Here is a 27858-nt window from a genome sequence, read left to right as displayed (position 1 = left end):
ATATAAAAGCTGAGACAAAGAGCAGTCTCTAATGGCTGCTTGCTGAGGAACCATCATATGTACTGAAACCCTGCCTCTCGGGAGTGGCCAACCATCACTGCTCATGGGAAGCAGAAAATGAACTCTGCTATCTTTTGCTTCTGCAGACGCAAGCTTCGCTTTACTTTTTTGCTTTAAATAAACTGCCTTAACCCAGCCCATGAGTTGGGGGGTTTTTTTACACCTTACTCTCTCACCTGTCCCGCTGGAAAGGGGAGTGATAGAGCAGCTGGGTGGGCACCTGGCATCCAGGCAAGGTGAACCCACCACAGGGTCCCAGCGGGGAGGAGGGGTCACAGCGAGGACTGCGTCTCGAGGAGGACACGGAGGGGTCCCAGAGGGTGTCGGGGGTCGTCGGCTCGGGGCCGTTCCCTCTGTCGGAGGGCTCAGGCTGCTCTGAGAGGTGTAGGCCGCGCGGTTGCCATGGCAACCACCATCACCCGAGATGGCGACGGGGAGCCTGGCCTCGCTCTTCCTTTATACTCATGCGCATTGTACCCGTCGCTTCCGCCCGGCGTTTGTGGCTCTCGGAAGTGGCGGCGGGGGCGGAGTTTCCAGTTCCGGGTGAGGACGGGGGGGCGGCGGGAGCGCGGAGGGGCCGCGGAAGGTACGGACCGACACCCCCCGAAAAACCCCCCGGAGAGACCCACACACACACTCCGAGACACCCCCGGGGCCGACTCGCGCCGCCCCCCCCCGCCCGGGGAGGGGGGGAGGGAGGGGAGGTACAATGGGGGGGGGCGCTCGAGACCACCCTGGTGGGACCCTGACCCACCCCCGGTGTGACCCCCCCCCGATGATTCACCGTCTCGGTGCGACCCCCGTGCCTGGGACACCCCCCCGTGCGAACCCCCAAACCCCGGGCCCTCTCCCTTCTCCGGACCCCCCCGTCACTGTGACTCCCCCGCCGGGACCCCCCCGAGACCTGACCTTCCCCCACCGCTCTCACCTCCCTGTCTAGGGCCCCCCCAAACTCCCCTCAGGGTCACCCACCCCCCAGGATCCCCCTTCCTCCCCCCACCGTGTCACCCTGCCCTGGACCCCACCCCCAGGTTCCCCCCCCCACATTTGGGCCCCCTCAAACCCTGCCAGACTCCACCAGTTTAGGGTTGGTGACCCCCGCCACCCCATATCACCCCCTCCAGTCCTCCCCAGATCCAACACCCCAAAGCCACCCCCACCCCCCTCAAATCAGCCCCAGAGTCCCCCCAACCCCTCCCGTTTTGGGTGGGTGACCCCCCCCACTTTTGGGGGCCCCCCTTTACCCTCTTTTCCCCCCAGGACCCCCCGAGAACTCCGTCCCTGTGGATCCAACACCTCCCGCTTTGGGGGGTCCCGGCTTTGGGGGGGGGCCTGGACGAGTGTCCCCCCCCCTTTCCTGAGCCCGTGGCCCCCCAGGAAGAGGAGGAGGAGGAGGAGGAAGGAATGGCGGCGCCGTGGCGGGTACTGGAGCCCGCCCAAAAATCCATAAAAATTTACTGATCCCACCTTTTCTGCCCCCAAAAGGAGCTTTGCCTGGGCGACAGTCAGGCCAAAGGCTCCCACACCATGGCTCAGGTAATGAGCCCCCACCCCCCATCCCCAAAATCCCCCAAAGGCCCCCAAATCCCAAGGCCTGGCAGCTTTTTGGGGGAAAAATGGCCCCGAAATGTGGGAAAAAGGGGGAAAATGGGGCTGGAGCTGGAACCCCCCTTCCCACTTTCCCTGGTTTTATTCCAAATTTTCTTCAGGCTTATTCTAAAGTTTCTCAGTTTTTCTGGAATTATGCCCAAATTTCCCATTAACCTTTGGTCCTGTCAGGCCCCAAATAAGGGGGTTCAGCCCCCTCATCCCCACTTTTGAAGTCTTCCCACTTTTCCCTGAGATTATCCTAAATTTTCCCTAAAATTATCCCAATTTCTGTGGGATTACCCCCAAATTTCCCATTAATCCTTTGTTTTGCCAGGCCCCTCCCCCTCCCGACTCAGAATCACCCTGGGATTATCCCAAGTTTCCTTGGGATTTTCCCACATTCCCTCCCAGGGTCTCCTTGTTTTTTGGGGGTCTCTGTTGATGGTGGGGGTCCCTGTCCCCCCCAGGCGAGTCTTGTAGGGTTTTTGGGGGGGCTTCTGAGGGGTTTGGTTCATGATGGGGGGGGTCCCAGGCAAGTCTCCTAGGGGGTTTTGGGGTCTGTGCTGATAGGAGGGAGTTTGGAGGGAATAAGGGGGTCTGTGCTGGTGTTGAGGTCCCTGTCCTCCCTCAGCAAGTCTCTTGGGGGTTTTGGGAGGGTTTTGGGGTCTCTGTTGATGGTGGGGGTCTCTGTGCCCCCCAGGCGAGTCTCCTGGCCTGTGAGGGGCTCTCGGGGGTCTGCCTGGTCCCCACAGTCGCCAGTAAGAAGATGATGCCCAAGGCTGGAAAACAGGACGGGAACCGGGAAAGAGGCTCCAGCCCTGACCTGCTGGTATGGGATGGGAGGGAACCCCCTGGACTGGGGGGGTCTGACTCTAATGGGGGGGTTATACCTTCAGTTGGAGGGGTTCTGGCTTTGAGGTTTTTTTCTGCTTTAATTTGCTTTCTCCTGATTTAATTTGTCTTTTTACACCTTTGATTTGTGTTTTTCTGCCTTTAATTTGGCTCTTTCAACCTTTAATTTGGGTTTCCTGGTTTACAACTTAAAACTTAAGAAAAATGCAGGGTTTTCCACATTTAATCTGGGACTTTCTGTCTTTAATTTCAGATTTTCCACCTTTAATCCAGGTTTTTCTACCTTTAATTTTGGGGTTTGCTGGTTTAATTTAGCTTTTCCCTGCTTTTATTTGATTTTTTTCTTCTTTAATTGGATCTTTTCCTTCTTTAATTCAATTTCATTTCCATTCAGTTGGACTTTTCCTCTTTCATTGGGGTTTTTTATCCTTTAATTGGAATTTTCTATCTCTGATTTGCCTTTTCCTGCCCTAATTCCGTTATTTCCATTTGATTCCCTCCCCCCAATTCCATTATCCCCCCTCCCCCATTCCCTGCCCCCTTTACCCCCGAATTCCCTTCCCAATCTTATCCCCCAATTCCTAACTCCCCAATCCCGATTCCTGTCCCCCAAAACCCCCTCCCCAATTCCCGCCCCCCCTTACCTCACATCCTCCTCCCCAATTCCTGCCCCCTCAAATCCTCCCCATTCCCTGCCCCCCCCAAATCCCCCCTCCCCAATTTCTGCCCCCCCTTTTACCCCCCAATCCCCCCTCTCTGATTTTTCCCCCAATTCCTGCCCCCAAATGCCCCCTTTAACTCCCCTTCCCAATTCTCAACCCCTCAATGACCCCCCAAATCCCTCCCCATTCCCTGCCCCCTTTTACCCCCAAATCCCCCCCTCCCCAATCCCCTCCATCCCACCCCCAAATCCCCCCAGTCCCTCCGCCAAGACCCCGACAAGCCCCGCGCCCGCAAGGACGACGACACCCCCGAGGCCTCCAACCCCAAGAAATCCATGAAAAAGGCAGGTTCCCCTCCCCAACAGGGGGGTCTCTGTGGCGTGGGGGGGGGTCTCTGTGCCCCCCCCGTGCCCGCTGACCCCCCCTGGCCCCCCCGGCAGCGCCGCAAGCGGGTTCCCAGCGCCGAGGGACCCCCGAGCTCGTCCCGCCGCTCCCAGTCCCAGGTTTGCCGCCGCCCCCCAGGAGGAGGAGGAGGAGGAAGAGAATCTCCCAAACTCCGGCAGGCGCAGGACGGCCGGGGGGGGGATTTGGGTGGGGCTGCTGGGGGCCCCCCCGGCTCTGAGCCCCCCCAATCTCTATCCCCCCATGGTTTGTAGATGGTGGTGATCGAGCAAAACGGGTCCTTCCAGCTCAAGAACTTCATCTGCGACCACTGTTTCGGGGCCTTTCGGAGCAGTTACCACCTCAAACGGCACATCCTCATCCACACCGTGGGGGCACCAATTAACACACCCTAATTAACCCCTCACAGCCTTAATTAGCCCTCTCCTCCCCCCCATCCCGATTCCCCCCCAGTTAGGTGTTAATTAACCCCCTGGACGCCCCCCAGTTTAGGGGAGAAGCCCTTTGAGTGTGACCTGTGCTCCCTCCCTCCCTGATCCCAACCACCCCTTAATCCCACAACTTCCCCCCTCCTCCTCCATTCCCACACCCCCTAATTACCCCCAGGGGTGTTAATTACCCCCCCAACTCCCCCTCACTTTAGGGGAGAAGCCCTTTGAATGCGACGTGTGCGACATGCGCTTCATCCAGAAGTACCACCTCGAGCGGCACAAGCGGGTGCACAGTGGGGAGAAGCCCTACCAGTGCGAGCGCTGCATGCAGGTAATTCCATGGGAAATCCCACCTGGAATTCCCTTGGAAACCCCCAGAAGCGCCCCCACCCCGAATTCCAACCCTAATCCCCTCCATCCCGCAGAGTTTCTCCCGCACAGACCGGCTCCTGCGGCACAAGCGGATGTGCCAGGGCTGCCAGGGCAAGAACCCCCCTGACTCCCAGCTCCTGCTGTGAAATTCTGGGAATTCTGGGGGTGCTGGAGGAAGGGGGAGCCTCCCTCCTGCACCCCCCACCCTCTGCATCCTCTGCTTCACCCGGATTTTTCACCCTGAGCTGAGAACTCCTAAAAAAACCTGGAGCGTTCCCAGTGTGAAAAACTCGGATCTTTCCCACCCTTCTGGCCTAAAAACTGGGATAATGAGCCCAAAAATCCTCCTGGAATCTTCAAGCTGTGCCCTCCTCATCGTTGGATCCCTAAATCCACCCCACATTCCCCATAGGACAGACTGGGAGCCCCCAAACTGCCCCAAATCCCAGCAGGTTTGGGGTACCTAGGACACAGGTAGGAGGGTCCCGCTGGGAATGACCTCTCCAAACCTGCTTTTTTGGGGGAAAAAGGAGGAAAACTGAGGATTTTTGGGGGGGTGTCGGCTTCGGGAGGGTGGCAAATTCCCCCTTTTTATGGAAAACATAAAAAGGCAGCACTTCCCATTCCCTCTGGAATTCCTGTGGATTCCAGGGACGTTTCCCCTGTTTCCACGTGGTTTTGGGGGGGCTCCCTGTGTCTCCCCCTGCACCTGTGGGGGGGGTTGCACCCGGGGGGGGGGGGGGGGGGGGGGGGCGAAGGGACCCCCATTTCCCAGAAAACCCCATTCCCAGGGGGAGGAAAATCCTGGAAACCTCCGTTCTCTGGGGTGGGAAAACCATGGATCTGCTGAGGGGGAATGGTTGGAAGATCCAGGATGCCCCAAAAAACTCTGGGGGTCCCCCCTAGTGTTCCCCCCCACATTTTGGGGGTCTCATGCCTCCCCCAATCACAGACTGCTCCAAGGGGGGACAAAGCTGATGAATTTTGGCCCCCCCCTTTTTTTGGTGCCCTGACCCCCCTTTCTGGACCTGCAGGACTTTGGGGACACCCCCCCCCCAGTGACGCTTCGAAAAAGGCTTTGGCTCTGCTGAGCCCCCCCCGCTAAATTTGGGGGTCAGGGAGGGTGGTTTGAGGGCTCCAGGGGGTGGGTTGGGGGGATTCTGGGGGGGTTTTGGGGCCCCCCCAAACCCGGGGGGGTGGTCACACACACACCCCACCCCTCTGCCCTCCCCAGATTCATTTTTGGGATGTTTTGTTGGGTTTTTGGGGTTTATTACAGTTATTTTGCTATGGGGGGGGGGGTTGGGGGTAACCCCCGGGGGGGGGGGGGTCACTTTTAAACGGTAGTTTTTTCTAAGGGTTCCCAAATTTTGTGTCTCCCACCCGTGTCCCCAAAATGTCGTCCTTTCCTTCCCCATCCCCCGTGTGCCCTCCCCTTCCTTTAGGGTTTATTTAAATAAAACTTTGGGGGTTTGCTTTTTTTAACCTAAATTTGGTTTCTTCAGGGGCGAGGGAGTGGTATTTGGGGGGACCCCCAGAACCTATTTGTGCCTCCCCCCCAGACCCCAAAAATGGGGGGGAATCATTAAACTGGATGGGGGGGTGTCCCCAAACGCCCCCCCAAATACCCCAGGGGTGCCCCCCCCCTTATCCCTGGAGAGGGGTCCCCAAGTGACCCCCCCCTTTATCTCTGGAGGAGTCCCCAAGTTTGCGGGGTTCCCAGTGCCCCCCCCAAATAACCCAGGAGTGCCCCCACTCCCACCCCATTGGTGCCCCCCATCACCTTAGGGGGGGTCCCAAGCCTCCCCTCCTCCTCCTAGACCCCCTCTTGCCCCCCCAGATTCACAACCCCCCCAAAAATTTCCATCACTTTATTTTGCAAAAATAGAAAAGTCCCGAGACCTCCCCTCAGCACAGAGGGAGTGGGGGAGGGCTGTAAACATGGCTGGGGGGCCCCCCAAAAGCGGGGGATGGCTAGCGGGGGCGGGGCAGCGGCAGGGGGGCCCCCTAAAAATGGCAGGGGCCCAATGTAAACGCAGAGGAATAAATAAAGGGGGGGGTGAAAGTGCTGCCCTGGGGGGAAGGGTCACCACCCCCCGTAGTGTAACAGACCCCACCCAAGCTGGGGGGGAGACAAATTTAGGGGGGCAGCAGCAAGCCCAGGCCCCCCCACTCAGCCAGACTTGGGGGGGGTAACATATTTGGGGGTGTGTCCCCCCCCAAAGCTGCCCTGGGGGGGTACTGGGGTCACCCTATGGCTTGAGAACCCCCCAAAATAGGGGGGAAGTTGGGGGAGTCATCTTGTGTCCCCCCCATCTTTGGTCTCTGTAGTGTATAGGGAATAGGATGGAGGGAGGAATTTTGGGGTCCCCTCACCCCCAACAACATATAAATGGGGCCCCCCCAAACTGGGGGGGGAATGTCCTGGGGGGGGATAATGGGGGTGGGGGTTCCCCCCCCTCCCAGAATCCACCCTGTGTCCAATAAATAAACCCTCAGGGGGGTATTTAGGGGGGGCAACCCAGGAGTGTTAATTTGGGGGGAGGGGGGGCTGCCCCTCTTAAAATTCCTCTCACTACAAGGCAGGGGCAGCAGGGGCTGGGGGGGCTTTGGCTGAAGCTGAGTTTGGAAGGGGGGAGGGGTCCCTGGACCCCCCCCCAGCTTAAGGCAATAGCTTTGCTCTGTCAGTCTCTGACCCCCCCCCCCCAACTCGGGGGGGGCCCACTTTGGGGGTCTCCGCCTCCCAGAGCAAAAGGGGGGGACCCTGGAAGGCAGCTATGAGTGCCCCCACCATAGGGGCTCTGGGGAGTTGGGGGGGTTACGGGGATTTGGGGGGGCCGGGGGGGCTGTCCTGGGCCGTGGGAGGGTCTGGGGGTGGGGGGGGCTCCCCCTGGCCCTCCCCCTCAGTGAAGATCTCGGGGTTCTCCAGCATCTCCCGGATCAGGGGGGGCATCGGCCCCGGGATCTCCGTGCGCAGGGTCAGAGCCCGTTCTGCCCCTGGTGGGGAGCAAAGTGTGAGTGACCCCCCCCTCCAATAATTAACATCTGCCCCAGGGGCTTGGAATTTCCCCGTGAGAGCTTAGACCCTCTCCATCCCAGGAGAGGGAGCCCCCAAAATGAGCTCAAAAGCCCACCAAGAGCTTGAACCCTCCAAAACTCTGAACCCCCCCCAAGAGTTCCAACTCCCTCCAAAAAGATCTTGGGCCCTCCCCAAACTACCTTCAACCCCCTAAATTTAAGCCCCTTCAAGCACTTGAACCCCCAAATTTCAACCCCCTCCTAGAGCTTAAGCACCCCAAAGACCTTGAATCCCTTCAAATGAGCTTCAACCCCCCCCCCAAGACCTTCAACCTCACCAAAAACTTTGAAACCCCCCCCCGAGAGTTTCAACTCCCTTCCCGCAAAACCTTGAAGCCCCCAAAACCTTGGACAACCGCCCCACCAAGACCTTAGACCCCCCCCAAAATGAGGCTGGGCGGGGTCCCAGAGAAGGATTTTGGGGTGTTGAGAGGGGGGTGTTTGGGGGATTTTGGGGTCAGAGGGGGTCCGAGGGGCCTTTGGGGGCTATTCCTGTCTGGGGGGGTCCCGAGGGTCTCACCCTTGGTGCTGATGCCAGACAGATCGGTGATTTTTGAGCATTTGCAGAAGTACTGGGGTTGGGGTGGGTTTTCGGGGGGTCCCAGGGGTTTTGGGCTGTTGGGAGGGGCTGTACCCATTTCGAGGGTTCCCGGGGGTCTCACCCTTGGTGCTGATGCCGCGCAGGTCGGTGATTTTGAGCAGCATTCGGGGGAATCGCTGCGGTTGCCGAGGCCGCCGCCGCCGCGCGTAGACCCGGAGAGCCTCAAGCAGCGGCTCCTGCAGCCGCTCCACGCGCCGGGGCTGCTCCAGCTCCATCCGGTCTGGGGGGACAGAGACCCCCGGGATGGGACCACCAGGACAGTGTCCCTGTGTCCCCATATTCCCATGTCCCCCCTGCCCCCCCATCCCTGCCCTCTCCTGCCCTGCAGATCCCAGTGTCACCGTGTCCCCACATGCCCACCATTGTCTCTCGTCCTAGGAGACGTCCCCACAGTCTGGTCCCCGAGCCCCCCATGTGCCCCAATACCCGTGTCCCTGATGTCCCCACAATGTCCCCATGTTCCCAGTGTTCCCCCACCTCCTCACATTAGGCCAATGGCCCTGAGCAGCCCCCTCTCAGTCCCGTGTCCCTTATACCCCCTTACACCCCTCCTATCCCCAAACCCCTGATACTCCCCAAGCCTCCTGGTGTCTCCCCAATGTCCCCCCTCGTGTCCTCACCTCCACAGATGAGGCTGATGGCCGTGAGCAGCCCCAGCTCAGTGTCACTGAGCTGCTGGGGCAGGAGCTGCCCTGCTGTGACCCCTATATTCCTGATATCCCATGTCCCCCTGGTGTCCCTCAGGTCCCTCCACCTCCACAGATGAGGCAGGTGGCACTGAGCAGCGCAGTCTTGGTGTCATCGAGCTGCAGGGCAGGAGCTGCCCCGCTGTGACACCCATATCCCGATACCCTCCGTGCCCCCTGTGCCCCCCTTTTCCCCCCAATGTCCCTGATGTCCCCCTACCTCCACAGATGAGGCAGATGGCACTAAGCAGCCCCGTCTCAGTGTCGTCGAGCTGCAGGGGCAGGAGCTGCCCCGCAAAGGCGAACACAAGGTCAGTGAGGGGCCCGAACCCTGCATTGTGCATCTGGGTCCTGGTCAGGGTGAGCCCGTCGAGAACGTCATCGTGTCCTGCTCGGGGGTGTACCGGGTACAGATCCGCAGCATCTGGGGTCAGGGTACCCCAAAATCACCCAGGGATCCAAACACACCACCCCCCCCAGGGTCAGCCCATCCCAGAACGTCCTCATGTCCTGCTCAGGCTGTAACGGGCAGATCTGCAGCATCTGGGGGTCATGGGGGTCAGGGAACCCCAAAATCACACAGCGGTCACCGAAATCCCCCCACTCAGGGATCCCAAATATCCACCCAGGGACATCGAAACCCCTTAAGAGACCCCAAAATTTCCATAGGGGACCCCCAAACCCACCCAGCCCCTCTCCAGGACATCCATCTGTGGGTGGTGAGGTCAGAGCCACCATGGGACTCCCCAAGCCCCCCTGAGGTCCTCCCAAACCCCCTGAGGAACCTCCAAACACCCTCCAAGACCCCCCCAAACACCCTCCAGGACCCCACATCCCCTGATGCCCACCAGGATGTCGAGGCAGGCAGCCTTGAGCAGGGTGATCTGGTCGGCCATGCTGAGCCCTGTGAACCCCGGGAGCCGCTTCGCGAACTCCACAATCTTGATGATGCACTTGGTGGCCAGTTCACTGAACTTGTCCCACAGCCCCAGGTCCAGCTGCACACGGTGGTCTGCACTCGAGTTCTGGGGGACATAGGGGGCCAGGGACTCAGTTATGGGGGTTTAGGGTGGTTTGGGACCTGCTGAGACCCCCCGGAACCACTCAAACCCAACCTCGGCTCCCTGAACTTGTCCCCCAGCCCCTTGCCCAGCTGCACACAGTGGTCTGTGCTCAAGTTCTGGGAGGCACAGACCCAGTCAGGGTGGTTCAGGGTGGACTGGATCCTCCTCAGACCTCTAGGACCCCCTGGGATCACTGGGACCCCCCAGAGCCTCCTGGGACCCCTCCCCAGCACCTCTCTGCCTTTGACTCCAGCTGCCCCCAGTGCTCAGATCTGGTGTTTTGGGGGGTCAGGGGGTCCAGGAACCCCTCTAAGGGTCTGAGGATTGGGGTGCCCCCCAGGGACCCCCAATCCCCCCCCCCCAACTGCCTAGGAACTCCTGGGACCCCTCCCCAGCACCACCCTGCCCCTGAACTTGCTCCCCAGCTGCGTCCCCCCCGAGCTCAGATCTTTTGTTTTGGGGGTTCAGGGTCACTCAGTGACCCCTCTATGGATCCAAGGCTTGGGGTACCCCCCTAGTGCCCACCCAGGGACCCCCCAGAACCCCCAGCCCCACTCACCGTGGTGTACTTGCCCAGCTGGCACAGGGAGGGGAAGGTCTCCTGGTGGGCTCTGCTCACCCTCCGCACCAGCTCGGCCAACTCAGGGCTCAGCTCGTCTCCCCCAAAATCCTCCTTCACCTCCTTCCTCCGCTTGTTCCGGTCGTGCCTCACGGCTGAGGGTGGCAGGGAATTTGGGGGGGGTGGGCAGGGGGGTTCAGGGTGACCCCCCAGAGCCCTCACAGACCCCAAAATCCCCCTGGCACAGGACCATCCCCCCTTGAGCTTCCCCAGCCCCACTGTGACAACCCTGGGACCCCTCAGTGCCACTTCGGGGGGAGTTGTCCCAATTTTCTGGGAGTCCCGGAGCTCCCTCGCACCTTCCTTGGACATCCCGACCCGGAGGCACTTCTGGAGGCGGCAGAACTGGCAGCGGTTCCGTGTCACTTTGTCGATGGGGCAGTTCCGCTCCCGGGGACACGTGTACACCATGTTCTTCTGGATGCTGCGCCGGAAAAACCCCTAGAATTGGGGGGAATGGGGTTCAAGGGGGCTGGGGGGACCCCCAAAATGGGGGCAGCAGGAACAGGGCACTGGGGGTCCCAGTAAGGCTGCCCAGGGTTAACCAGGGGCTCCCCAGTGGCTCCACAGGGGTCGTTGGAGTGACTGGGGTCACTCACTATTGGGGAGGGTCCCAGGGCTGTGGGGGGGTCCCCAGCACCTCAGGGGGAAGGGGGGGCAAAAACGGGGTGAAGGGGGGCTAGGAGTACCCCCAGACCGGGGGCACCAGGAACAGATCACCAGGGACCCCAGTAAAGCTGCCCAGGGTCAACTGGGGGGGTTCCAGTGCTTGGGGAGGATCTTCATTCCCTGGGGGGGGGGGGTCCCCAGAGTCCCTGCTCCCCACACAGGGTCCCCACTGCCCCCCACGGGGTACCCATTGCTACCCGCAGGTTCCCACGGCCCCAGGAGAGTCCCCACTGTCCCCAGGCCCCCCCAGCCCCGTGCCCCTCCCGTCCCTCCCATCCCCCCGTGCCCACCTTGCAGCCCTCGCACGAGCTGACCCCGTAGTGATACCCCGAGCTCTTGTCGCTGCACACGAAGCAGGGTTTGTACACGCGGGGGGGAGGTGGCGGCGAGGGGGGCCCGTGTCCCCCAAAACCCGCCCGGGGGGGCCTCCAGGGCTGGGGGGGGCACAAAAAGAGGAGGGGAGGGGGTCAGGCAGATCCTCTGAACTGCTCCCAAAAAGGAGGGGTAAAAGGGAGGGGGCAGGATCCTCCTACATTGGGGGGGGTCGCCATGTTAACCCCCCCCTTCATCTCGGGCTCCCCCCAAAAACAGGGTCCAGGACCCCCGACCACCCCAAACCAGGTCCAACTCCCCCCAAGGGGTCCCAAATGGTCCCTCAGTGGGGTCTCCACATCCCTGTGCCTCCCTCCAAAAAAACCAGGTCCCTCTTTCTGCACCCTCAAACGTGTCCAGGATGCTGCGACCCCCCCAAAAACAGGGTTCAAAAAAAAGTCCCCCAAAAAAAGGGGACCCTTCATACAGCCCCCAGCCCCAAAATCTGAGATTCAAACCCCAAACTCGGTGTGGGGGAGTCCCAGCCCCCAAACCCCAAAACTCTTTAGTTAGAGGGGTCCCAGTCCCCCCCAAATTCGGAGATGGGAGGTCCCAAGCCCCCCCCAAATGCCAAAATTCGGTTGGGGGGGGTCTCAGCCCCCCAAAACCCCAAATTCATAGCAGGGGGGTCCTGAGCCTCCAAACCCTCAAAATTTGTAATGGGAGTGTCTGAGACCCCCAATGTCCCTGGGGGTGCCACAACGGGGGAAGGGGAGGGCATCATCAGTGTCACCCCCCAATGCCCACCTATGTCACCCCCCTCCCTATCCCACTCCGGAACCCCAAAACTGGGGGTGAGGGGGTCCCCAGCCCCTTCCACCCCCCAAAATTTGGAGACGGGGAGTCCCGAGCCTACATAAACGCCAAAATTAAGGGCGGGGGAGGTTCCCAACTCCCCACAACCCCAAAATTCGGGGTGGAGGCTGTGCCGGGGGGGGTGTGACACGGCGGGGGAGGGGAAGAGCCCCCCCGCACGCGGCCCGGGCGGCGCTGGGGGAGGGGTGGGCGGGTATTTTTTGGGTGGTTTTGTGTGGTTTTTTCCAGAAAACCCAAAATTGCTGAAATTAAAGAAATTCCGGCCCCGACTGGCGCGTTTTTAACCCCGGGGGGGGGTCTGAGGGAGGGGTGGGGCCCGCCTTGGGCGCGCACGTGCCACAGGCACCCCAAAATAAACTCCCCTTGACCCCCCCTCCCCTAAAAATGGGGCCGAAATGGGGGCCACACCCTCCCGCCCCCGCGCTCCTCCCTCCACGGGGACCCCCCACGTTTAGGGGGGGCCGGTTGTGCCCCCTCCGAACACTAGAGGATCCCACGGAGGGTTTGGGGGGGCATATTTGGGGAACACTCCCGTGTCTCGCTGGATTTAGGGGGGGGAAACCAAAATTTAACCCCCCAACCCCACAAAATAGCCCCCCAAAGTGGCTACACCCCTCGGGGCGGGGGTGGGGGCACAACGCTGTGGGACCCCCATATATCTCCCCCCAACTTTGGGGGGACCTCCAACTCCAAGGCGAGGGCTTAAATTTGGACAGGGGGGCACGGGGAGGTTCCCCCTTCCTGGGGTGGAATTTGGAGGGCCAGGGGGGTTCCTCCCCAAAAATCGGGGGGTGACGCCCCCTCCTGCCCTGCTGAGAAGGGGGGGCCTCTCCGCGACCCCCAAGGGGGGTCGGGGCGGTTTTGGGGCGGCCCCGCAGGGGTTAAAGTGCCACATTGGCAGCGCGGGGGGGGGGACGCGGGGGGGCGGGTGCGGCCCCGACTGGAACCAGTTGGGCAGGGGAACTGGGCGTGGGGGGGACACGGGATGGAAAACCGCGCCACGGGCACAGGGGGAGCTTTAGGGGGGTTTTAGGGAGGGTTTGAGGGAAGTTTGGTGGGTTTTGGGGGTCCCGCCCCCCCCAACCTGTTTGTGCCCAAACTTACACGAGGGGGATTCCCGAGTGCGCCCCAGGACCCCCCGCGTGGGCCCCTCCCCTCAAAACCAAGTCCCTCTTATTGCCACCCCAAAGGGGTCCAGGACCCCTCCCAAAAACAGGGTTTAGGGCCCCCCCGACCTCCCCAAATCGAGTCCAACCCCCCCCACCAGCGGTTCCAAATGGCCCCTTAGTGAGGTTCACGTCTCTGTGCTCCCCCAAAAACCCGGGTCCCTATTTCCGCCCTCCCAAAGGGGTCCGGGACCCCGCGACCCCCCAAAAAACAGGGTTTAGGGCCTCCTGAGCCCCCCAAAAACAGTGTCCAGGTCCTCCAACCTTCCAAATCGAGTCCAAACCTCCCCAGAAGGGATCCCGAGTGGGTTCTCCCCGTCCCTATGCCCCCCCCCTCGAACGGGACATCCTCAAAATCGGGTCCGGGACCCCGCCCCCCCCGAAGGGGGTCCCCCAAAACCGCCCCCCCCTCACTCCCTGGCTCCCTCGGCAGGGGAGGGGGGGGAATTGGAGGTCCCACACCCCATTCACTCCCCCGCGCTCACACGCCCCCACTCGCCCCCCCTCCCCATTTTCCACACCTCTCACGTCACTCCCGCACATACCCGGGTCGGTCCCGCACCCAGGGGCGTCACTCACCAGGCCCCCCCCGCACCCACGCGGGTTGTCCCCGACCCCCTCGGGTCGCCTGAGCCCCCCCTTGCACGCGCATTTGCACACTCGGACACGTCCACGCCCGCAGCCCTTTCCACACCCCCGCACTCACTCGGGGACACGGACACGCCCCCCCCACGCACCCGCCGACCCCCCCCTCACTCCCCGCACACTCGCACTCGCTCTCACACTCGTTTGCACACTCAGGATCACACTAAGAGACTCCCACGCACGGACCACGGACCCACCGACCCCCCCACGTACCCCCTGACCCCCCCACGGACCCACCGACTCCTCCCGCTCCTCGCACACTCCCAGTCGCTCTCACGCTCATTTGCACACTCAGAGACTCTTTTTCACTCCCGCACACCCACTCGCGGACCACGAACCCACCGACCCCCCCCGCACACACCGACCCCCCGCTCCCCGTCGCTCTCACACTCATTCTCACACTCAAACTCAAGCTCACAGACGCCTCCCCGCCCTCCCTCGCCCCCCACACCCACTCGCGCATCTGCCCCCCCCCCCCTCGCCCAGGGCCCTTCCCGCGCCGCATTCCTCCCTCAACCTCCTCACCCTCGTGTCCCCCCCGTGCCCCCCCGGTACCTCTGCGGGCGGGGGTCCCGCAGCCCGCGGGCACCAGGACCCTGCGGAGGGCGCAGCCCCCCCGGTTGGTCACGTCGTGGAGCCGCCGCGGTGCCGCCGCCGCCTCCAGGCAGTCGAACATGGTCCTCCTGAGCCCCCCAGGAGCCCCTCGACACCCCCTGACACCCCCCGACACCCCCTGACACCCCCCCGCCCCGCCGCGCTCGGCCCCGACCGGCCCCGCTCGGCCCCGGCGGGTGCGGCCCGGCCACGCCCCCGGGAAGGGGCGGGGTCTGATGGGTGGGGGCGAGTTGGGAGACGGGAAAGGGGCGGTGTCTGAAATGGGGTGGGGCCTGAAAGAGGGCGGGGCTCGAGGGGACGGGATGAATGGGAGGGGAGGGGCGGGGAGGGTTTTGAGGGGCGTGACCTGATGATGAATTGGGCTCGGTCTAAGTGAGGGGCGGGGCCTCGGTGGTTGTGGCTGAATACGGATGGGGCGTGGTCTGAGCGAAGGGCGGGGCTCGGATGTGTGGGCGGGGCCGGGGGTCGCAGTCACAAGCGGAGTAGCGCACACACGTGTCACACGTGTCACACACGTCACTCGTGTCACACACACACGGTGTCACACGTGTCACACACACATCCGGCCGCCAGGAGGGAGGGGCCGCCCCGTCCCGCCCCCAGCCCCGCCCTCCTGTCACCCCAGCCCCTCCCAGTCCTCCCAGTCCCCTCCTAGTTCCATCCTGTGCATAGTCTCTCCAGTCCTTCCAGTTTTCCCAGTCCCAGTGTCACCTCCTCCAGTCCCTCCCAGTCCTCCCAATCCTCACTGTCACTCCCTCCAGCCCCTCCCAGTAACCCAGTCCTCATGTCACCCCCTCCCCAGTCCCCTCCTAGTTCCATCCTCTGCACTCCCAGTCCCTCTCAGTCCTCATGTCACCACTCTTCTTCCCAGTCCTCCCAGTTCCCCAATATTCGCAGCCCCTGTCACCTCCCAAGTCCCTCCCAGTCCTCCCAGTCCTCCCAGTCCATGTCACTGCCCCATTCTCTCCCAGTCTTTCCAGATGTGTGACTGTGCACAGGTGTGTGTGACCCTACGCATGTGTCCAGGTGTGTCCAGGTGTGCACAGGTGTGCGTGTGTGACTGTACACAGGTGTGAATGACCCTACACACGTGTCCAGGTGCACACAGATATGTCCAGGTTTGTGTGACCCCGCACATACATGTCCAGGTGTGCCCAGGTGTGCAACTCCCCCCACGAGCAGACCCAGTCCCGAGGCAGCAACACGACTGTGTGTGCGATTGCACACGTGTTCCCACCCCGTGGCATGTCCAGGTGTGTCCAGGCTGCATTCCTGGGGCTTTGCACATGAAACACACCTGGACATGGACTCACATGTCACTGCATATATGACACACCTGGACATGTGACACTGCACATGTGACACACCTGGACGTGGAATCACGTGTTCCTGCACATGGAACACACCTGGACACGTGTCACTGCACACGTGTGTGTGTCAACAGGGACCTGCACAAGCGTGTCAGGGCGGGAGGACACGTGAGGACATCCCCCCACGCTGACACACGTGTCCCTCCACACACACGCGAGTAACCCCCCCCTCGTGCTTCAGTTTTCCCTGGCAGCCCCCCCGGGCTGGGGAGGGGTTGGAGTGGGGGAGGGGCAGGGATGGGGGGAGGGCCGGGAATGGGCTCATGGAAAAAGTTTTGGGTGGAAATTCCTCCCCTGCCCCTCCCCCAACCCGCGCCTCAACGGCCCCTTTGTGCGGACCTGGCCCCGCCCCCACCGCGCCGGGACCCCCCGGGGGTCCCTGTACCCCCCCCGTGTTCCCCCATGTCTCCCCCTCCATGTCCCTCCCGTGTGTCCCCCCACGTCTGCCTCACTCGTGTTCCCCCAAGGTTTGTCCCCCGTCCCCCTCCGTGTCTCCCCCATTCATGTTCCCCCCCTTGTGTCCCCCATCGTGTCCCCCCATGTCCCCTTACGTCCCTATAACTCCGTGTCCCCTCCTATCCCTATGTCTCTCCATGTCCCCATAATCCCATGTGTCCCCCAATTGTGTCCCCTCCATGTCCCCCACATTCCCCGTGTCCCCCCGTCTCGTGCCCCCTGTGCCCCTCAATAACATCGTGTTTCTCCCAGTTCTGTCCCCCATGTCCCTCATGTCCCCCGTGCCCCTCATATCCCCCGTCTCCAATGTCCCCCTTGTCCCCCCGTCCCCATGACCCCGTGTCCCCCACTGTTCCCCGTGTCTCCGTGTCCCCACACCCACGGGTTCCTCCATGTGCCCCCCCCTCGTGCCCTGCGGCTCAGCCGCTTTTCCCGGTAAATCCCGCGTGGGGGGGGCCGGGGTGGTGGTGGCAGTGCCACCGGGCGGGGGGAGGGCGGGGGGGTGGCAGTGCCATGGGGCTAGGCTGGCCGCGACCCCGCTCCCGCCGCCGCGGGGGGACTCTCGGGGGCTGCCACCCCCTCCTCTGCCACCCCCCCCCGTGCTGCGCCCCCCCCTTCTGCTCCTCCCCGCTCTGCCCTCTTTGTTGCCCCCCCTCCTTCTGTGCCCCCTCCTCCTGCTGCCCCCCACCCTGTCCCCTCCCGTGGTGCCCTCCCTGGTGCCCCCCCCCGCCCGCCTGTCCTCAATGTCACCCCCTGACCTGTTGCCCCCAATGTCACCCCCCCAGCTGCCCCCAGTGCCCCCCTCCGCCCTGCCACCCCCCTCCCTGTGGTCCCCAGTGCCACCCCCCTCCCTGGTGCCTCCAGTGTCACCCCTCGCCCTGTTACCCCCTCTATTGCCCCCCCGCTCCCGCCTGCTCCCAGTGCCACCCCCGCCCTGTCCCCCCTCGTGTCACCCCCCCTGCTGCCCAATTGTCGCCCCCTCTCCTGCCCCAATTGTCGCCCCCCCTCCTGCCCCCAGTGCCGTCCCCCCTCCCGCTGCTGCCCCCCCCCGCGCCGCCCCCACACCCGCCCCCGCCTCAGCATCAAGTGAAGGGGGTCCGCCCCCCCAACTCCCCCAGGGACCCCCGGACCCGGCGGCCGAGGTGAGTAAGGGGGGGGACTGCCCCCAAATTTGGGGAAAAGGGGGGGGCGGGACCCGGGATGGGGTGGGGCAGGCGGGGGGTTTCCATTGGACTTGGGCAATTGGGGGGTGCGGGGAAATTGCACAGGGGCAGGTTGGAGCATTTCGAGGGTTTGCACAAGGGCTGGGGCAACTGGGGGGGACAATTGCACGGGGAGGTGCACAAGTACTGGGGGTATTTGCACGAGGTTTGGGGCATTTGTACGGGGCTGGGGCAATTGAGGGGGCGGGGCAGTTGTTTGCTCGGGGGGCATTTGCTTGGGGGTATTTGCACGAGGACTTGGGCATTTGCACTGAGTTTTTGGGGCAGTTGCATAAGGACTGGGGCAGTTGCAGGAGGGATTTGTGCTGGGGGATTTGAGGCATTTGGGGCAGTTGCTCGGGGTAATTACACAAGGTTTGGGGCGGTTGCTGGGGGTTGGGGTAGCTGTGGGTGGTCGGGGCAGTTGCAGGGGGGTATTTGTTTGGGGCCGTGAATGTGTGACCCTGGGGGGAGGGTGACCCCGGGGACCTCCCAGTGATCCCCCCCACGCGGCGGCTCGGTGTGACGTCATTGTGACGTCACAGGGGTGACACGCCACCGACTCCCTTGGGGGGGGTTATAGGGGTCCCCACCCCGAAGGGACTCCCCCAGACACCCCACCGTGGGAGGTACAGGGACCCCCACCCCAAAGAGACGCCATAACCTACCTCCCCATGGGGTGTCTGGGGCGTGTCTGAAGGAGTCCCTTTGGGCTGGAGGGTCTCTATAACCCCCCAAGGGAAGGCGGGGGGGGGTCCCTACAGACCCCCAAGGGGACAGTGTTCCTGTGTCACGTGACACGGGCCAAGATGGCGGCGCCCATGGGGGAGGCGGAAGCGGAAGTGGGTCCGTGGAGGAGCCTCCCGGCCGCTGCGACCTCGGTGAGGCCCCGGGGATCCTGGAGGGTGGCGGGGGTGGGGGGTCTGTGGGGGTCCTATGACAGGCCAGTGGGGTTGGAGGGTTCTGGGAGGGTCTGGCATGGTCCTGTGGGCACTATGGGAGGGTTGTGTTGGGGCCTGTGGGAGTCTGTAGGGTCCTATGGGGCCTCTGTGGGGCAGAGGGGGACCTATGGCGGTCCAGTGAGGGATGTGGGGGTCTATGGGGAGCCTATGGGGCGTCTATGGGACCGGGAGGGCTCTGGGAGGGGTTAATGGGGGGTCCTATGGGGCCATATGGGGATCTTATGGGGGGGCTGTGGAGCTGGGAGGGGGCTATGGAGGGTCTGGGGAGGTGAGGGGGGCTCTTGGAGGATGTGGGAGTCTTTGGGGCTGTTTGGAGGGTCGGGCTTCCCATAGCCCCCAATGGGGTGTCCTTGGGGTGGGGGTCCCTATAGCCTTCTGTGGGCTGTGTGTGAGTCTGGGGTCTATAGCCCATCTGGGGGGTTTCCCTGGGGTTGGAGTCGCTAAACACCCACATAACACCTGGGGGGTCCTTTTAAGTGCCCCCCAACCTCTTCCATCACTGACCCCCCTTTTCCCCCCACAGGCTGCCCCTTCTCCCCCCTTTTACCCCTTTATCCCCCCCCTCCCCACGATGCTCCTGCTGCCCCTCAGTGCCCTCCTGCTCCTCCTGCTGCTGCTGCTGCTCCTGGAGTTCCCTCCCCGGAGCCCCCCCAGCTCCAACCCGGCATTCCAGGAATTCCAGCGGTGCTTCCACCTGGGATTCCTGCCTGCCCTGGCAGCTGATTGGCTGCAGGGGCCTCACCTGTTCCAGGTGTTCCGAAGCCGGGGCTTCCTGCAGACGCAGATCGCCGCCCTCTACTCACTGGGATTCGCCTCCAACTTGGTGTTCGGGCTCTTCTCCCACTTTTTTGTGGACCGGCTCGGCAGGAGAAGGTCCTGTGTGCTGTTCTCGGTGCTCTGCTCCCTGTCCTGCCTCCTGCAGCTCTCCCGGGATTTCCCAGCGCTGGCGGCGGGGCGGCTTTTGGGGGGCGTCGGCACCTCCTTGCTCTTCACCTCCTTCGAGTCCTGGTACGTCCACGAGCACCTGGAGCGCCACGATTTCCCCCGGGAGTGGATCCCAGACACCTTCTCCCGTGTGGCCCTTTGGAACGGGGTCGTGGCTGTGGCCGCGGGGGCTGTGGCTGAGCTGCTGGTGCTGGGGGGGGGGCCCGTGACCCCCTTTGTGGCAGCTGTGCCCTTCCTGGCCTTTTCTGGGATTTTTGCCGTGAAAAACTGGGATGAGAATTATGGAAAACACAGCTCCTGCCCCAAGGCGTGTGGGGAGGGGCTGCGGGGGCTGCGGGACCCCCCCGGGGCACTGCTGGGGGTGGTGCAGGCACTGGTGGAGGGCGTCATCCTCATCTTCATCTTCCTCTGGACGCCCGTGCTGGAGCCGCTGGGGATCCCACTGGGAATCGCCTTCTCAGGATTTATGGCAGCAAGTGCTGTGGGATCATCCCTGTTCCGCCAGGGGGTCGTGGGGGGGCTCCGGCTGCAGCCCCTGCACCTCCTGACGGGGTCCGTCGCGCTCCTGGGGGTCTCTCTCCTCCTCCTTGCCCTCCCCGTGCCCCCGCCCGGCGCCTTCCTGGTGTTCCTGCTGCTGGAATTCTCCTGTGGGATTTACTTCCCAGCCATGGGGTTCCTGCGGCGCCGGCTGGAGCACGGGGGGGCCACGGGGGGGTCGCGGTGGCTGCGGGTGCCCCTGGGGCTGGGGGTGGCCCTGGCACTGCCGGCGCTGCCCCCCGGGGAGGGGGGGGCACAGGGCGTGTTCGGGGGGGCGGCGCTGGCGGCGCTGGTGGCACTGGCGGCAGCCGGGGGGGTCCTGGCAGTGGCCCGGGGGGACCCGCGCCTGAGGGTGGGGGGGGAGGAGGGGGAGGGCGGGGTGGACACTGGGATGTGACGGGGACAGGGACGTGGGGACAGGATCACTGGGATGTGACAGGGACACCAGAATGTGACAGGGACATGGGGACAGGGACACTGGGATGGGGACAGTGACATCAGGATGGGGACAGGGACACAACAGGCTGGACATGGGGATGGCACAGGGACACCGAGCTGGACACGGGGCTGTGACAGGGACAGTGACACCAGGAGGGGGACAGTGAGCTGGACACTGGGATGTGATGGGACACCAGGATGGGGACACTGGGATGTGACAATGACAGGGACAGAAGGACTATGACACCAGGCTGGACACCTGGATATGACATGGTCACAGTGTCACTTTGATGGGGACACCAGGCTGTGACTGGAACAGTGACATGGGGACAGCAGGACAAGGACTCAGGCTGTGACAGGGTCACAGTGTCAGCCCCACACGGGGCTGTGACTGGGACGGTGACACGGGGGCAGCCCGACAGGGACACTGTCACAGTGTGACCCCCGCTGTGACAGGGTCACTGGGACAGCACTGTGGGGACACTGAGCAGTGAGAGGATCACGGGATCAGTGTCACCCCCACAACAGCCCGTGGGTGACAGGGACACCAGGACACCCCAGTGGTGACACCGAGCTGTGACAGGGTCACAGTGTCACCCCCACAACAGCCCGTGGGTGACAGTGATACCAGGAGACTCGATGGGGACACTGAGCTGTGACCGGGCCACCCCCACAACAAGCTACAGGTGACAACAACACCAGGACATTCGATGGGGACACTGAGCTGTGATGGGGTCACGGTGTCACCCCCGTTATGGGCTTCATGTGACAGTGACACCAGGACACCCCAGCAGGGACACCGGGCTGTGACAGGGCCACGGTGTCACCACAATGGGCTGTGGGTGACAATGACACCGGGACACCCCGGTGAGGACACTGAGCTGTGATGGGGTCACAGTGTCAACCCCCAACCCAAGGGACCATGGAGGGGCCATGGGGACACCAGGGTGAGTGTCCCCCCCCCAGAATGGCCTCGTGGTGTGCACGAGGAAGGTCTATTGATGAATGAATAAATTATTTTTTAATAACCCCCCCCAAATCGAGGTGTTTGTGAAGGCCCGCCTGGGTTTGGAGTCATGTGGAGATGGGGGGACACAGCCCCCGGGGACACTGGGGACCTCCCCCCCAAAACCTGTGTTTGGGGGGGCACCGAGGCACTGACCCTTCCCAGTTCAAACCTGTGACTCCCAGTCTGCCCATATCCCCCTCAGTTCAGACCAGTGACTCCCAGTTCAAACCCTGACTCATTCGCTATTTCCAACCATTTTTAATTTCCAAAGGGGGGGGGGCAAAAGATGCACCCCCAAAACAAGAGGGGGGGGTCGCAGGGGTTTGGAGAGTGCAGGGGACACCTCAAAACCCCAATCCCACAACCCCACCATCTCATTATCCCACAGTCCCAAAATCCCTCCCATTCTGGAATCCCAAGATCCCTCTGGCTCCTTGTGTAATTCCAACCATTTTTAATTACTGGGGGGGGACAAAAAACGCACCCCCAAAACATGGGGGGGGCCTCGGGGGGCACAGGGGACACCCTAAAACCCCAATCCCATTATCCCACAATCCCCAAACCCTCGATCCAATTATTCACCCCTCAGGCTCATCTTGTTGAGTAATTCCAACCATTTTTAATTCCCGGGGGGAGCACAAAACACACCCCCAAAACAACCGGGCGGGGGCTCAAGGCTTAGGGTGCACAGGGGACACCCCAAAACCCTGATACCACAACCCCACCATCCCGTTATCCCACGATCCTGCTGTCCCTCTATCCTGGAATCCCGAGATCCCTCCGGCTTGTTGTGTAATTCCAACCATTTTTAATTCACGAGGGGTGGGGCGCAAACCACACCCCCAAAACATCGAGGGGGAAGTCTCAGTGGCTTGGGGGGTGCAGGGGACCCCCCAAAGCCCCAACCCCGTTATCCCACGACCCCAACCCCCCCATTCCCATTATTTCCCCCGCCGGCTGTTGCGTAGTTCCAACGTTTTTAATTCCGGGGGGGGGCATGGGGGGCAGGAAACGCGCGGAGCCGCCGTTACACAAAGCAGGAAAGGGGGGTGTATTGTTTGGGGTGGGGGGAGGGGGCGTCCTCTCTTTCTCCCCCTCCTCACCTCAAACCCCCCCGACTCAAAAAATCCCGTTTAATTTCCCATCCGGGATTGGAAAACTCCCCCTTCCTCCCCCAACCCCCCCCCGTAATTCGGGTGATTCCTAAACCCCCTCCCCGGCTTTTTGTCCGGGGGGGTCACGGGTGAGACACTCTCAATTTTTGGAAGTTCCCCCCTTTTTCCCGAGGTTTTCCCCCCTTTTTCCCCCCTTTTCCCGTCGCGTATCCGGGGAACGGGATGACGGGACCTTCCTGTTCCCGGCCCCGCTCCCGCCTCGCTCCCGGGGGCTCCCCCCGAAACGACCCCCCCGGACCTCCCGCACCCCCGAGAGCCCCCCCAAAACCAGCCCTGGAGCCCCCCGGACCCTCCGGGATCCCCGAGGAACGAGGCCCCAAAGGGGTGAGTCGGGGGGCGATGGGGGGAGGTTGAACAGCCATCTTTGGGGCGAGAGGGGGAAGAGGATTGGGGAACATTGGAAGACACCCCCCCCTCCAAATTTGGGACACCCCCGTGTTGGATTTGGGGAGGGGGGAGGCGACTGGGGGGGACGAGGAGGGGGCGATGGATGGGGGCGGGGCGAGGAAGGAACGGTCGTTTTGGGGTTTGTAAAGGCGGGGGGAGGGGAGTGGGGACCCCTCGGAACATTGGGAGACCCCCCAAAAAATAATTTGGGACCCCCCTGTGCTGAATTTGGGGCGGGGGAAGGCGATGGGGGGGGCGATGTATTTTGAGGGGGGGGGATGGGGCTGAACAGCCATCTTTGGGGTTCGGGCAGAGGGGAGTGTGGACCCCCCGGAACATTGGGAGACACCTCCCCCGTAACTTGAGCCCCCCCCGTGTTGGATTTGGGGTGGGGGAGAAGATGGGGAGGGTGATGGATTTGAGGGGGGGGAATGAGGCACCGTTTTTTGGGGTTGTGACCCCCCCGGAACATGGGGAGATTCCCTCCCTCCCCAAAATTTGGGACACCCCCCCCTCCGTCTTGGATTTGGGGGGAAGGGGCGCGTTGGGGGGAGGCAGCGATGGATTTGGGGGGGGGATGAACATCCATCTTTGGATTTGGGGGGGAAGGGGAGTGAGGACCCCTCGAAACATTGGGAGACTCCCCCGAAAATTTGGGAGATCCCTGTGTTGGATTTGGTGTGGGGGAGGGCCCTGACCCCCCCAGTGATGTTACAAGACCCCTTTTCCCCCCCTAAATGTGGGTGGGGGCTCAGTTCAGCCCCGTTTCCATGGGGGGGGGGTACAAGGGACCCCCCCTGGGACCTCCCTGTGACCCCTCCCATCCCCTCCTCCCCAGATTTCGGGAGCTGAGTCCGGAGCAACCGTGGGACCCCCCAAGACCCCCCAAGGAACAGGTGAGGGGGGAATGCAGGACACAGGGGGAATTGGGGAGGGCGCAGGGGGGTTAGGGTCACATTTGGGGGGGCACAGAGGGATTGGGGGTCACTCGGAGGGATTTTGGGGGGACAAATGGATTTGGGGGGAAACAAAGGGATTTGAGGTCACACAGAGGGATTTGGGGCACAGAGGGGTTTGGGAAGCACAGAGATTTGGGGGGGCACACAGAGGGGTTTGGAGGGGAAAGAAGGGATTTGGGGTCACATTTTGGGGGGCACAAAGGAATTTGGGGGGCACAAAGGGATTGGGGGGTAGCAAAGGGATTTGGGGTCACACAGAGGGATTTGGGGGGCACAGAGGGATTGAGGAGGGGCACAGAGGGATTGGAGGGAGCAGCCCCTCCCCAAATCCCTGGATTCAGAGGATCCATCCCCAGCACAGCAGAAAATGGGGCACAAAAGGTCCCTTGGGATTTGGGGGGGTGTTTCTGGGGTCGGTCGGGGGGGGGTCCCACGTGTGTCTTGGGGTGCTCAGGATCCCTGTTTCCCCCCAGGCCCCCCAAACCCCCCCATGGAGCAGGAGGAGCCTGAGGTGGTGGAGCTACAGGACTCGGACGAGGGGGACGAGGGGGACATGGTCAGGAGGGTCTTCATCGGTGAGGGGGGACTCCAAAACTGGGGGGGACTCCAGGCACCCCAGGAGGGGGGTATGGGCAGTTTTGCAGGGTCCAGGCACTTCAGGATGCACTTTTGGGGTGCAGTAGGTACCCAAGGAGGGGGGTACAGTGACTTTTGGGGGCTCCAGACACTTTTGGGGGTCTCCAGGCACCTGAGGAGGAGGGTAGAGCCCCTTTTGGGGTGCAGTGATCATTTGGGACAGGGGGTACAGTCCCTTTTTGTGGCACAGTAAGGGGGTACAGACCCTTTTAGGGCATTTGGGGGGATTACAACTCCTTTTGGGGTCTCCAGACTGCCTGGGAAGGAGTACAGCCCCTTTTGGGGGTCAGTGAGGGCCATTTTAGGACACAGTGCCTATTCCTGGGGGGTACAAACCCTTTTGGGGTCTCCAGGCACCCTGGGATGTGGGTACAGACCCTTTTGGGGTACAGTGACCATTCCTGGGGGGGTTACAACCCCTTTTGAGGTGCAGTGACCATTTGGGGGGGTACAAACCCTTTTTGGGGTCTCCAGCCACCCTGGGTTGGGGATACAGCCCCTTTGTGGGGGGCAGTGAGGGGGTCACAGCCCCTTCTGGGGCACAGTGCCCATTCCCGGGGTCAGTACCTGTTTGTTGGTTCCCCTCCCTCCAGCCGATGACGGGATCGTGAGCGAGGATGAGGAGGAGGAAATTCTGCCGCAGGAGATCATCCAGACCGTGATCCCCCACAGCCCCCTCTGTCCCCCCGCCCCGCGGGCACCCCCGGGCCCCTCCCAGGGCGGGTCCGAGGAAGGGGGGGGGCGCCGCGGGGGGGGCCGGCAACGCCCCTTTATCTGCAACGAGTGCGGGAAGAGCTTCAGCCACTGGTCGAAGCTGCTGCGGCACCAGCGAACCCACACGGGGGAGCGGCCGAGCACCTGCGGGGAGTGCGGGAAGAGCTTCTCCCAGAACTCCCACCTGGTGCAGCACCGCCGCACCCACACCGGGGAAAAGCCCTACAGGTGCGGCCACTGCGGGAAGAGCTTCTCCTGGAGCTCCAACCTCATCCAGCACCAGCGGATCCACACCGGGGAACGGCCCTACGGCTGCTCCGACTGCGGGAAGAGCTTCACGCAGAGCAAGAACCTCATCAAGCACCAGCGAACCCACGCGGGGGGGGCACGGCCACGGAGAGCCCCCCAGTACCCCGGGAAGCCCCCCAGGGCGAGGGGGGAGTCCTCGGGGGTGGAGGGGGCAGAGGAGGGGGCTGGGGAGCCCCTGATCTGTGTGGAGTGCGGGGAGAGCTTCGCCCGGAGCGCGGCACTGAGGAAGCACCGGAGGGGGCACCTCCCGCTCTTCGGGCCCTGAGGGGACACGGGGACACCATGGAGGGGACACATGGACAGTGGGACATGGCCCTGCCACTGCAGAGGGCACCGGCTGCTGTTTGGGACATGGGGGCACACAGACAGGGACGGATGGACAGTGGGACACTGCCCTGGCACCGGAGGGGGCACTGAGGGCTCTTTGTACCCCAAGGGGACATGGGGACAATGGCCAGGGGACACCATGAAGGGGACACACGGACAGGGGGACACCTGGCCCACAGTGGCTCTGCTCTGGGCACCTGCCACTCCTTGTGCCCTGAGGGGACACGGGGACTGTGTGACACCATGCCAGGGGACACACAGGCTGTGCCACAGGCAGGACATGGGGACAGGGCTGGGGACACACGGACAGTGCCACACACAATGGGACACGGTGTCCCCAAATTCCTCCATGTTCCCGTGTCACCTCAGTGCCCCCCGGACCCCCCAGTGCTCCCAATGTCCCCGTCGGTGCCAGAACCAAAGCTGTAAATAGGGGGGGAGGGGACACACACAAAAGAAGGGGGGACCCCCGGGGGGGAGTGGTGACATCGGGACCCCCCTGTGGGGAAGGGGAGGGGGGGGCAGGGCTGTGAATAAAATTGTGTTTGGGGGACCTGGGGGTGTTTTTTGGGGGAGGAGGGGGCAAAAATGCCCTACATGGGGGGTGCTAAAACTTGGGGGGGGGGGGGCAGCAAAAAGTCCCGGGGAGGGAAGTTTTGGGGGGTTCGGGGGTCGAGGGGGGGGGCAACAGGATTTTGGGGGGGGCAAATGGGGGCCCCAAAACCGGGAGGGGGCTGGGGGGTACCCCAAAACACAAGGAGGGGGGGGTCAAGGGGGCCCCAAAACCTGAGAGGGGAGTTGGGGGACCCCAAAACTGGGAGGGGAGGTTGGGAGGCCCCAAAGCCAAGGAGGGGGTCAGGAGAGCTGGGGGGTCCCAGAACTGGGGAGGGGGAGTCAGGAGGACCCAAAAATAGGATGGGGGTCGGGGGGGCCACAAGAGCAGGAAGGGGGGCCCTAAACCCAGGAAGGGGTACCCCAAATTGTGTGGGTGCAGGTGTGGCAGAGCCCCCCTACCTTAGTAAACCTCCCCTGTACCTCAAGACCCCCCCCAAAGCCCCCCAGCCCCACTCAAAAACCCCCCCAGGACCCCCCACTCCGTCTCTCCTTTATTGGGGGTTGGCAGCAAAAGCTGCTACAAAACGGGGGGGGGGGATCTGGGGGGGCTGAGAGGGCCGGGATTTGGGGGGGCCACCCCCTCGAGCCCCCCCGAGGATGATGAAGGGGGGGTCACGCCTTGGCCCCGCCCGGGGCCGCCGTGAGCTGCTGCAGCTTCTGCGTCATCATCTCCAGAACGGCTGCGGGAGACAGGGGGGTCAGGGGGACCCCAAACTGGGGGGACCCCAAAACCCACAGCGAGGACACTGGGGACAGGGGGACCCCAAAACTGGGGGGTGGACATGAGGGGTCAGGGGACCCCAAACCCCGGGGGGACCCCAAAACCAAGGGGGTTGGGGGGCGTTGAGGTTCCAAGCCCTGGGGGAGTCGGGGTCCGTGGGGGGTCCCCCAAAGCCGGGGGTCCTGGGGGGGTGCCCACCCTGTTTCATGGCGTGTTTCTCCTGCAGGGCCGGTTGGATTTTCTCCATTTGCCGCGTCAGGAACTCGATTTTCCGCTGGAAAAACGCCCGGGCGGCGTCGGCGGACTGGGAATGGGGGATGGGAATGGGGATAGTGGGAAAATGGGAATGGGGGGAGTGGTGGAAATGATGGGAATGGGGGGATAATGGAAATAATA

General features: G+C 62.8%; 4 protein-coding genes and 1 long non-coding RNA gene across 9 annotated transcripts; 3 read left to right on the top strand and 2 right to left on the bottom strand.

Annotated features, from left to right (window-relative positions):
* Nucleotides 1–545: 545 nt before the first annotated feature.
* Nucleotides 546–5854, top strand: ZNF740 (zinc finger protein 740). 3 transcript variants are annotated; one of them, XM_064643480.1, is made up of 9 exons: nt 547–646; nt 1321–1596; nt 2351–2479; nt 3422–3508; nt 3605–3667; nt 3821–3935; nt 4059–4081; nt 4233–4328; nt 4423–5854. In XM_064643480.1, the coding sequence occupies exons 2-9, from the start codon at nt 1588–1590 to the stop codon at nt 4513–4515; spliced, it is 615 nt and encodes a 204-aa protein (XP_064499550.1). In that variant the 5' UTR covers nt 547–646; nt 1321–1587; the 3' UTR covers nt 4516–5854. The 3 variants fall into 3 exon arrangements, with proteins under 3 accessions (XP_064499551.1, XP_064499550.1, XP_064499549.1); XM_064643479.1 differs by lacking the exon at nt 4059–4081 and having other exon boundaries at nt 4210–4328; XM_064643481.1 differs by lacking the exons at nt 3605–3667; nt 4059–4081 and having other exon boundaries at nt 546–646; nt 4210–4328.
* A 371-nt stretch (nt 5855–6225) lies between these two features.
* Nucleotides 6226–14799, bottom strand: LOC135408159 (retinoic acid receptor gamma-A-like). Its single transcript, XM_064643474.1, is given in 10 exon segments — nt 6226–7366; nt 8110–8268; nt 8955–9107; nt 9110–9158; nt 9583–9759; nt 10358–10512; nt 10717–10858; nt 11377–11497; nt 11499–11520; nt 14641–14799. Coding segments are annotated over 10 exon segments (1278 nt in total). The 5' UTR covers nt 14762–14799; the 3' UTR covers nt 6226–7187.
* Nucleotides 14800–16519: 1720 nt separating this feature from the next.
* On the top strand, nt 16520–21649 carry MFSD5 (major facilitator superfamily domain containing 5). Of its 2 annotated transcripts, XR_010427295.1 has the most exons (3): nt 16520–18609; nt 19214–20649; nt 20703–21649. XR_010427295.1 is itself a non-coding variant. In XM_064643473.1 (2 exons), the coding sequence occupies exons 1-2, from the start codon at nt 18538–18540 to the stop codon at nt 20567–20569; spliced, it is 1428 nt and encodes a 475-aa protein (XP_064499543.1). In that variant the 5' UTR covers nt 16520–18537; the 3' UTR covers nt 20570–21649. The 2 variants fall into 2 exon arrangements, 1 of the variants encoding a protein (XP_064499543.1); XM_064643473.1 differs by having other exon boundaries at nt 19214–21649.
* Nucleotides 21650–22487: 838 nt separating this feature from the next.
* On the top strand, nt 22488–26658 carry LOC135408160 (zinc finger protein 22-like). Of its 2 annotated transcripts, XM_064643476.1 has the most exons (4): nt 22522–23118; nt 24020–24077; nt 24614–24715; nt 25370–26652. In XM_064643476.1, exons 1-4 carry the CDS (start codon nt 22957–22959, stop codon nt 26062–26064), a joined length of 1017 nt encoding a protein of 338 aa, XP_064499546.1. In that variant the 5' UTR covers nt 22522–22956; the 3' UTR covers nt 26065–26652. The 2 variants fall into 2 exon arrangements, with proteins under 2 accessions (XP_064499547.1, XP_064499546.1); XM_064643477.1 differs by lacking the exon at nt 24614–24715 and having other exon boundaries at nt 22488–23118; nt 25370–26658.
* Nucleotides 26659–27219: 561 nt separating this feature from the next.
* Nucleotides 27220–27851, bottom strand: LOC135408163 (uncharacterized). Its single transcript, XR_010427296.1, has 2 exons — nt 27661–27851; nt 27220–27421 (listed from the first exon to the last, which is right to left on the bottom strand). It is a non-coding gene; the product is annotated as an uncharacterized LOC135408163 (long non-coding RNA).
* Between the last annotated feature and the right edge of the window lie 7 nt (nt 27852–27858).

This window comes from Pseudopipra pipra, unplaced genomic scaffold, assembly GCF_036250125.1.
Source record: "Pseudopipra pipra isolate bDixPip1 unplaced genomic scaffold, bDixPip1.hap1 HAP1_SCAFFOLD_206, whole genome shotgun sequence".
In the NCBI taxonomy this organism is placed as follows: Eukaryota; Metazoa; Chordata; class Aves; order Passeriformes; family Pipridae; genus Pseudopipra; species Pseudopipra pipra.
The sequence above is the reverse complement of the archived record's forward strand: the minus strand, read 5'-3'. Positions and strand labels throughout refer to the sequence as shown.

Coding starts and splice junctions, on each gene's coding strand:
- ZNF740 (XM_064643479.1), top strand. Junction 2,480..3,421: donor GCTCCAGCCCTGACCTGCTG/GTATGGGATGGG, acceptor AAATCCCCCCAG/TCCCTCCGCCAAGACCCCGA. Junction 3,936..4,209: donor GCACATCCTCATCCACACCG/TGGGGGCACCAA, acceptor CCCTCACTTTAG/GGGAGAAGCCCTTTGAATGC.
- MFSD5 (XM_064643473.1), top strand. CDS start 18,538: ATGGCGGCGCCCATGGGGGAGGCGGAAGCGGAAGTGGGTCCGTGGAGG. Junction 18,610..19,213: donor TCCCGGCCGCTGCGACCTCG/GTGAGGCCCCGG, acceptor TTCCCCCCACAG/GCTGCCCCTTCTCCCCCCTT.
- LOC135408160 (XM_064643476.1), top strand. CDS start 22,957: ATGACGGGACCTTCCTGTTCCCGGCCCCGCTCCCGCCTCGCTCCCGGG. Junction 23,119..24,019: donor AGGAACGAGGCCCCAAAGGG/GTGAGTCGGGGG, acceptor CCTCCTCCCCAG/ATTTCGGGAGCTGAGTCCGG. Junction 24,078..24,613: donor CAAGACCCCCCAAGGAACAG/GTGAGGGGGGAA, acceptor GTTTCCCCCCAG/GCCCCCCAAACCCCCCCATG.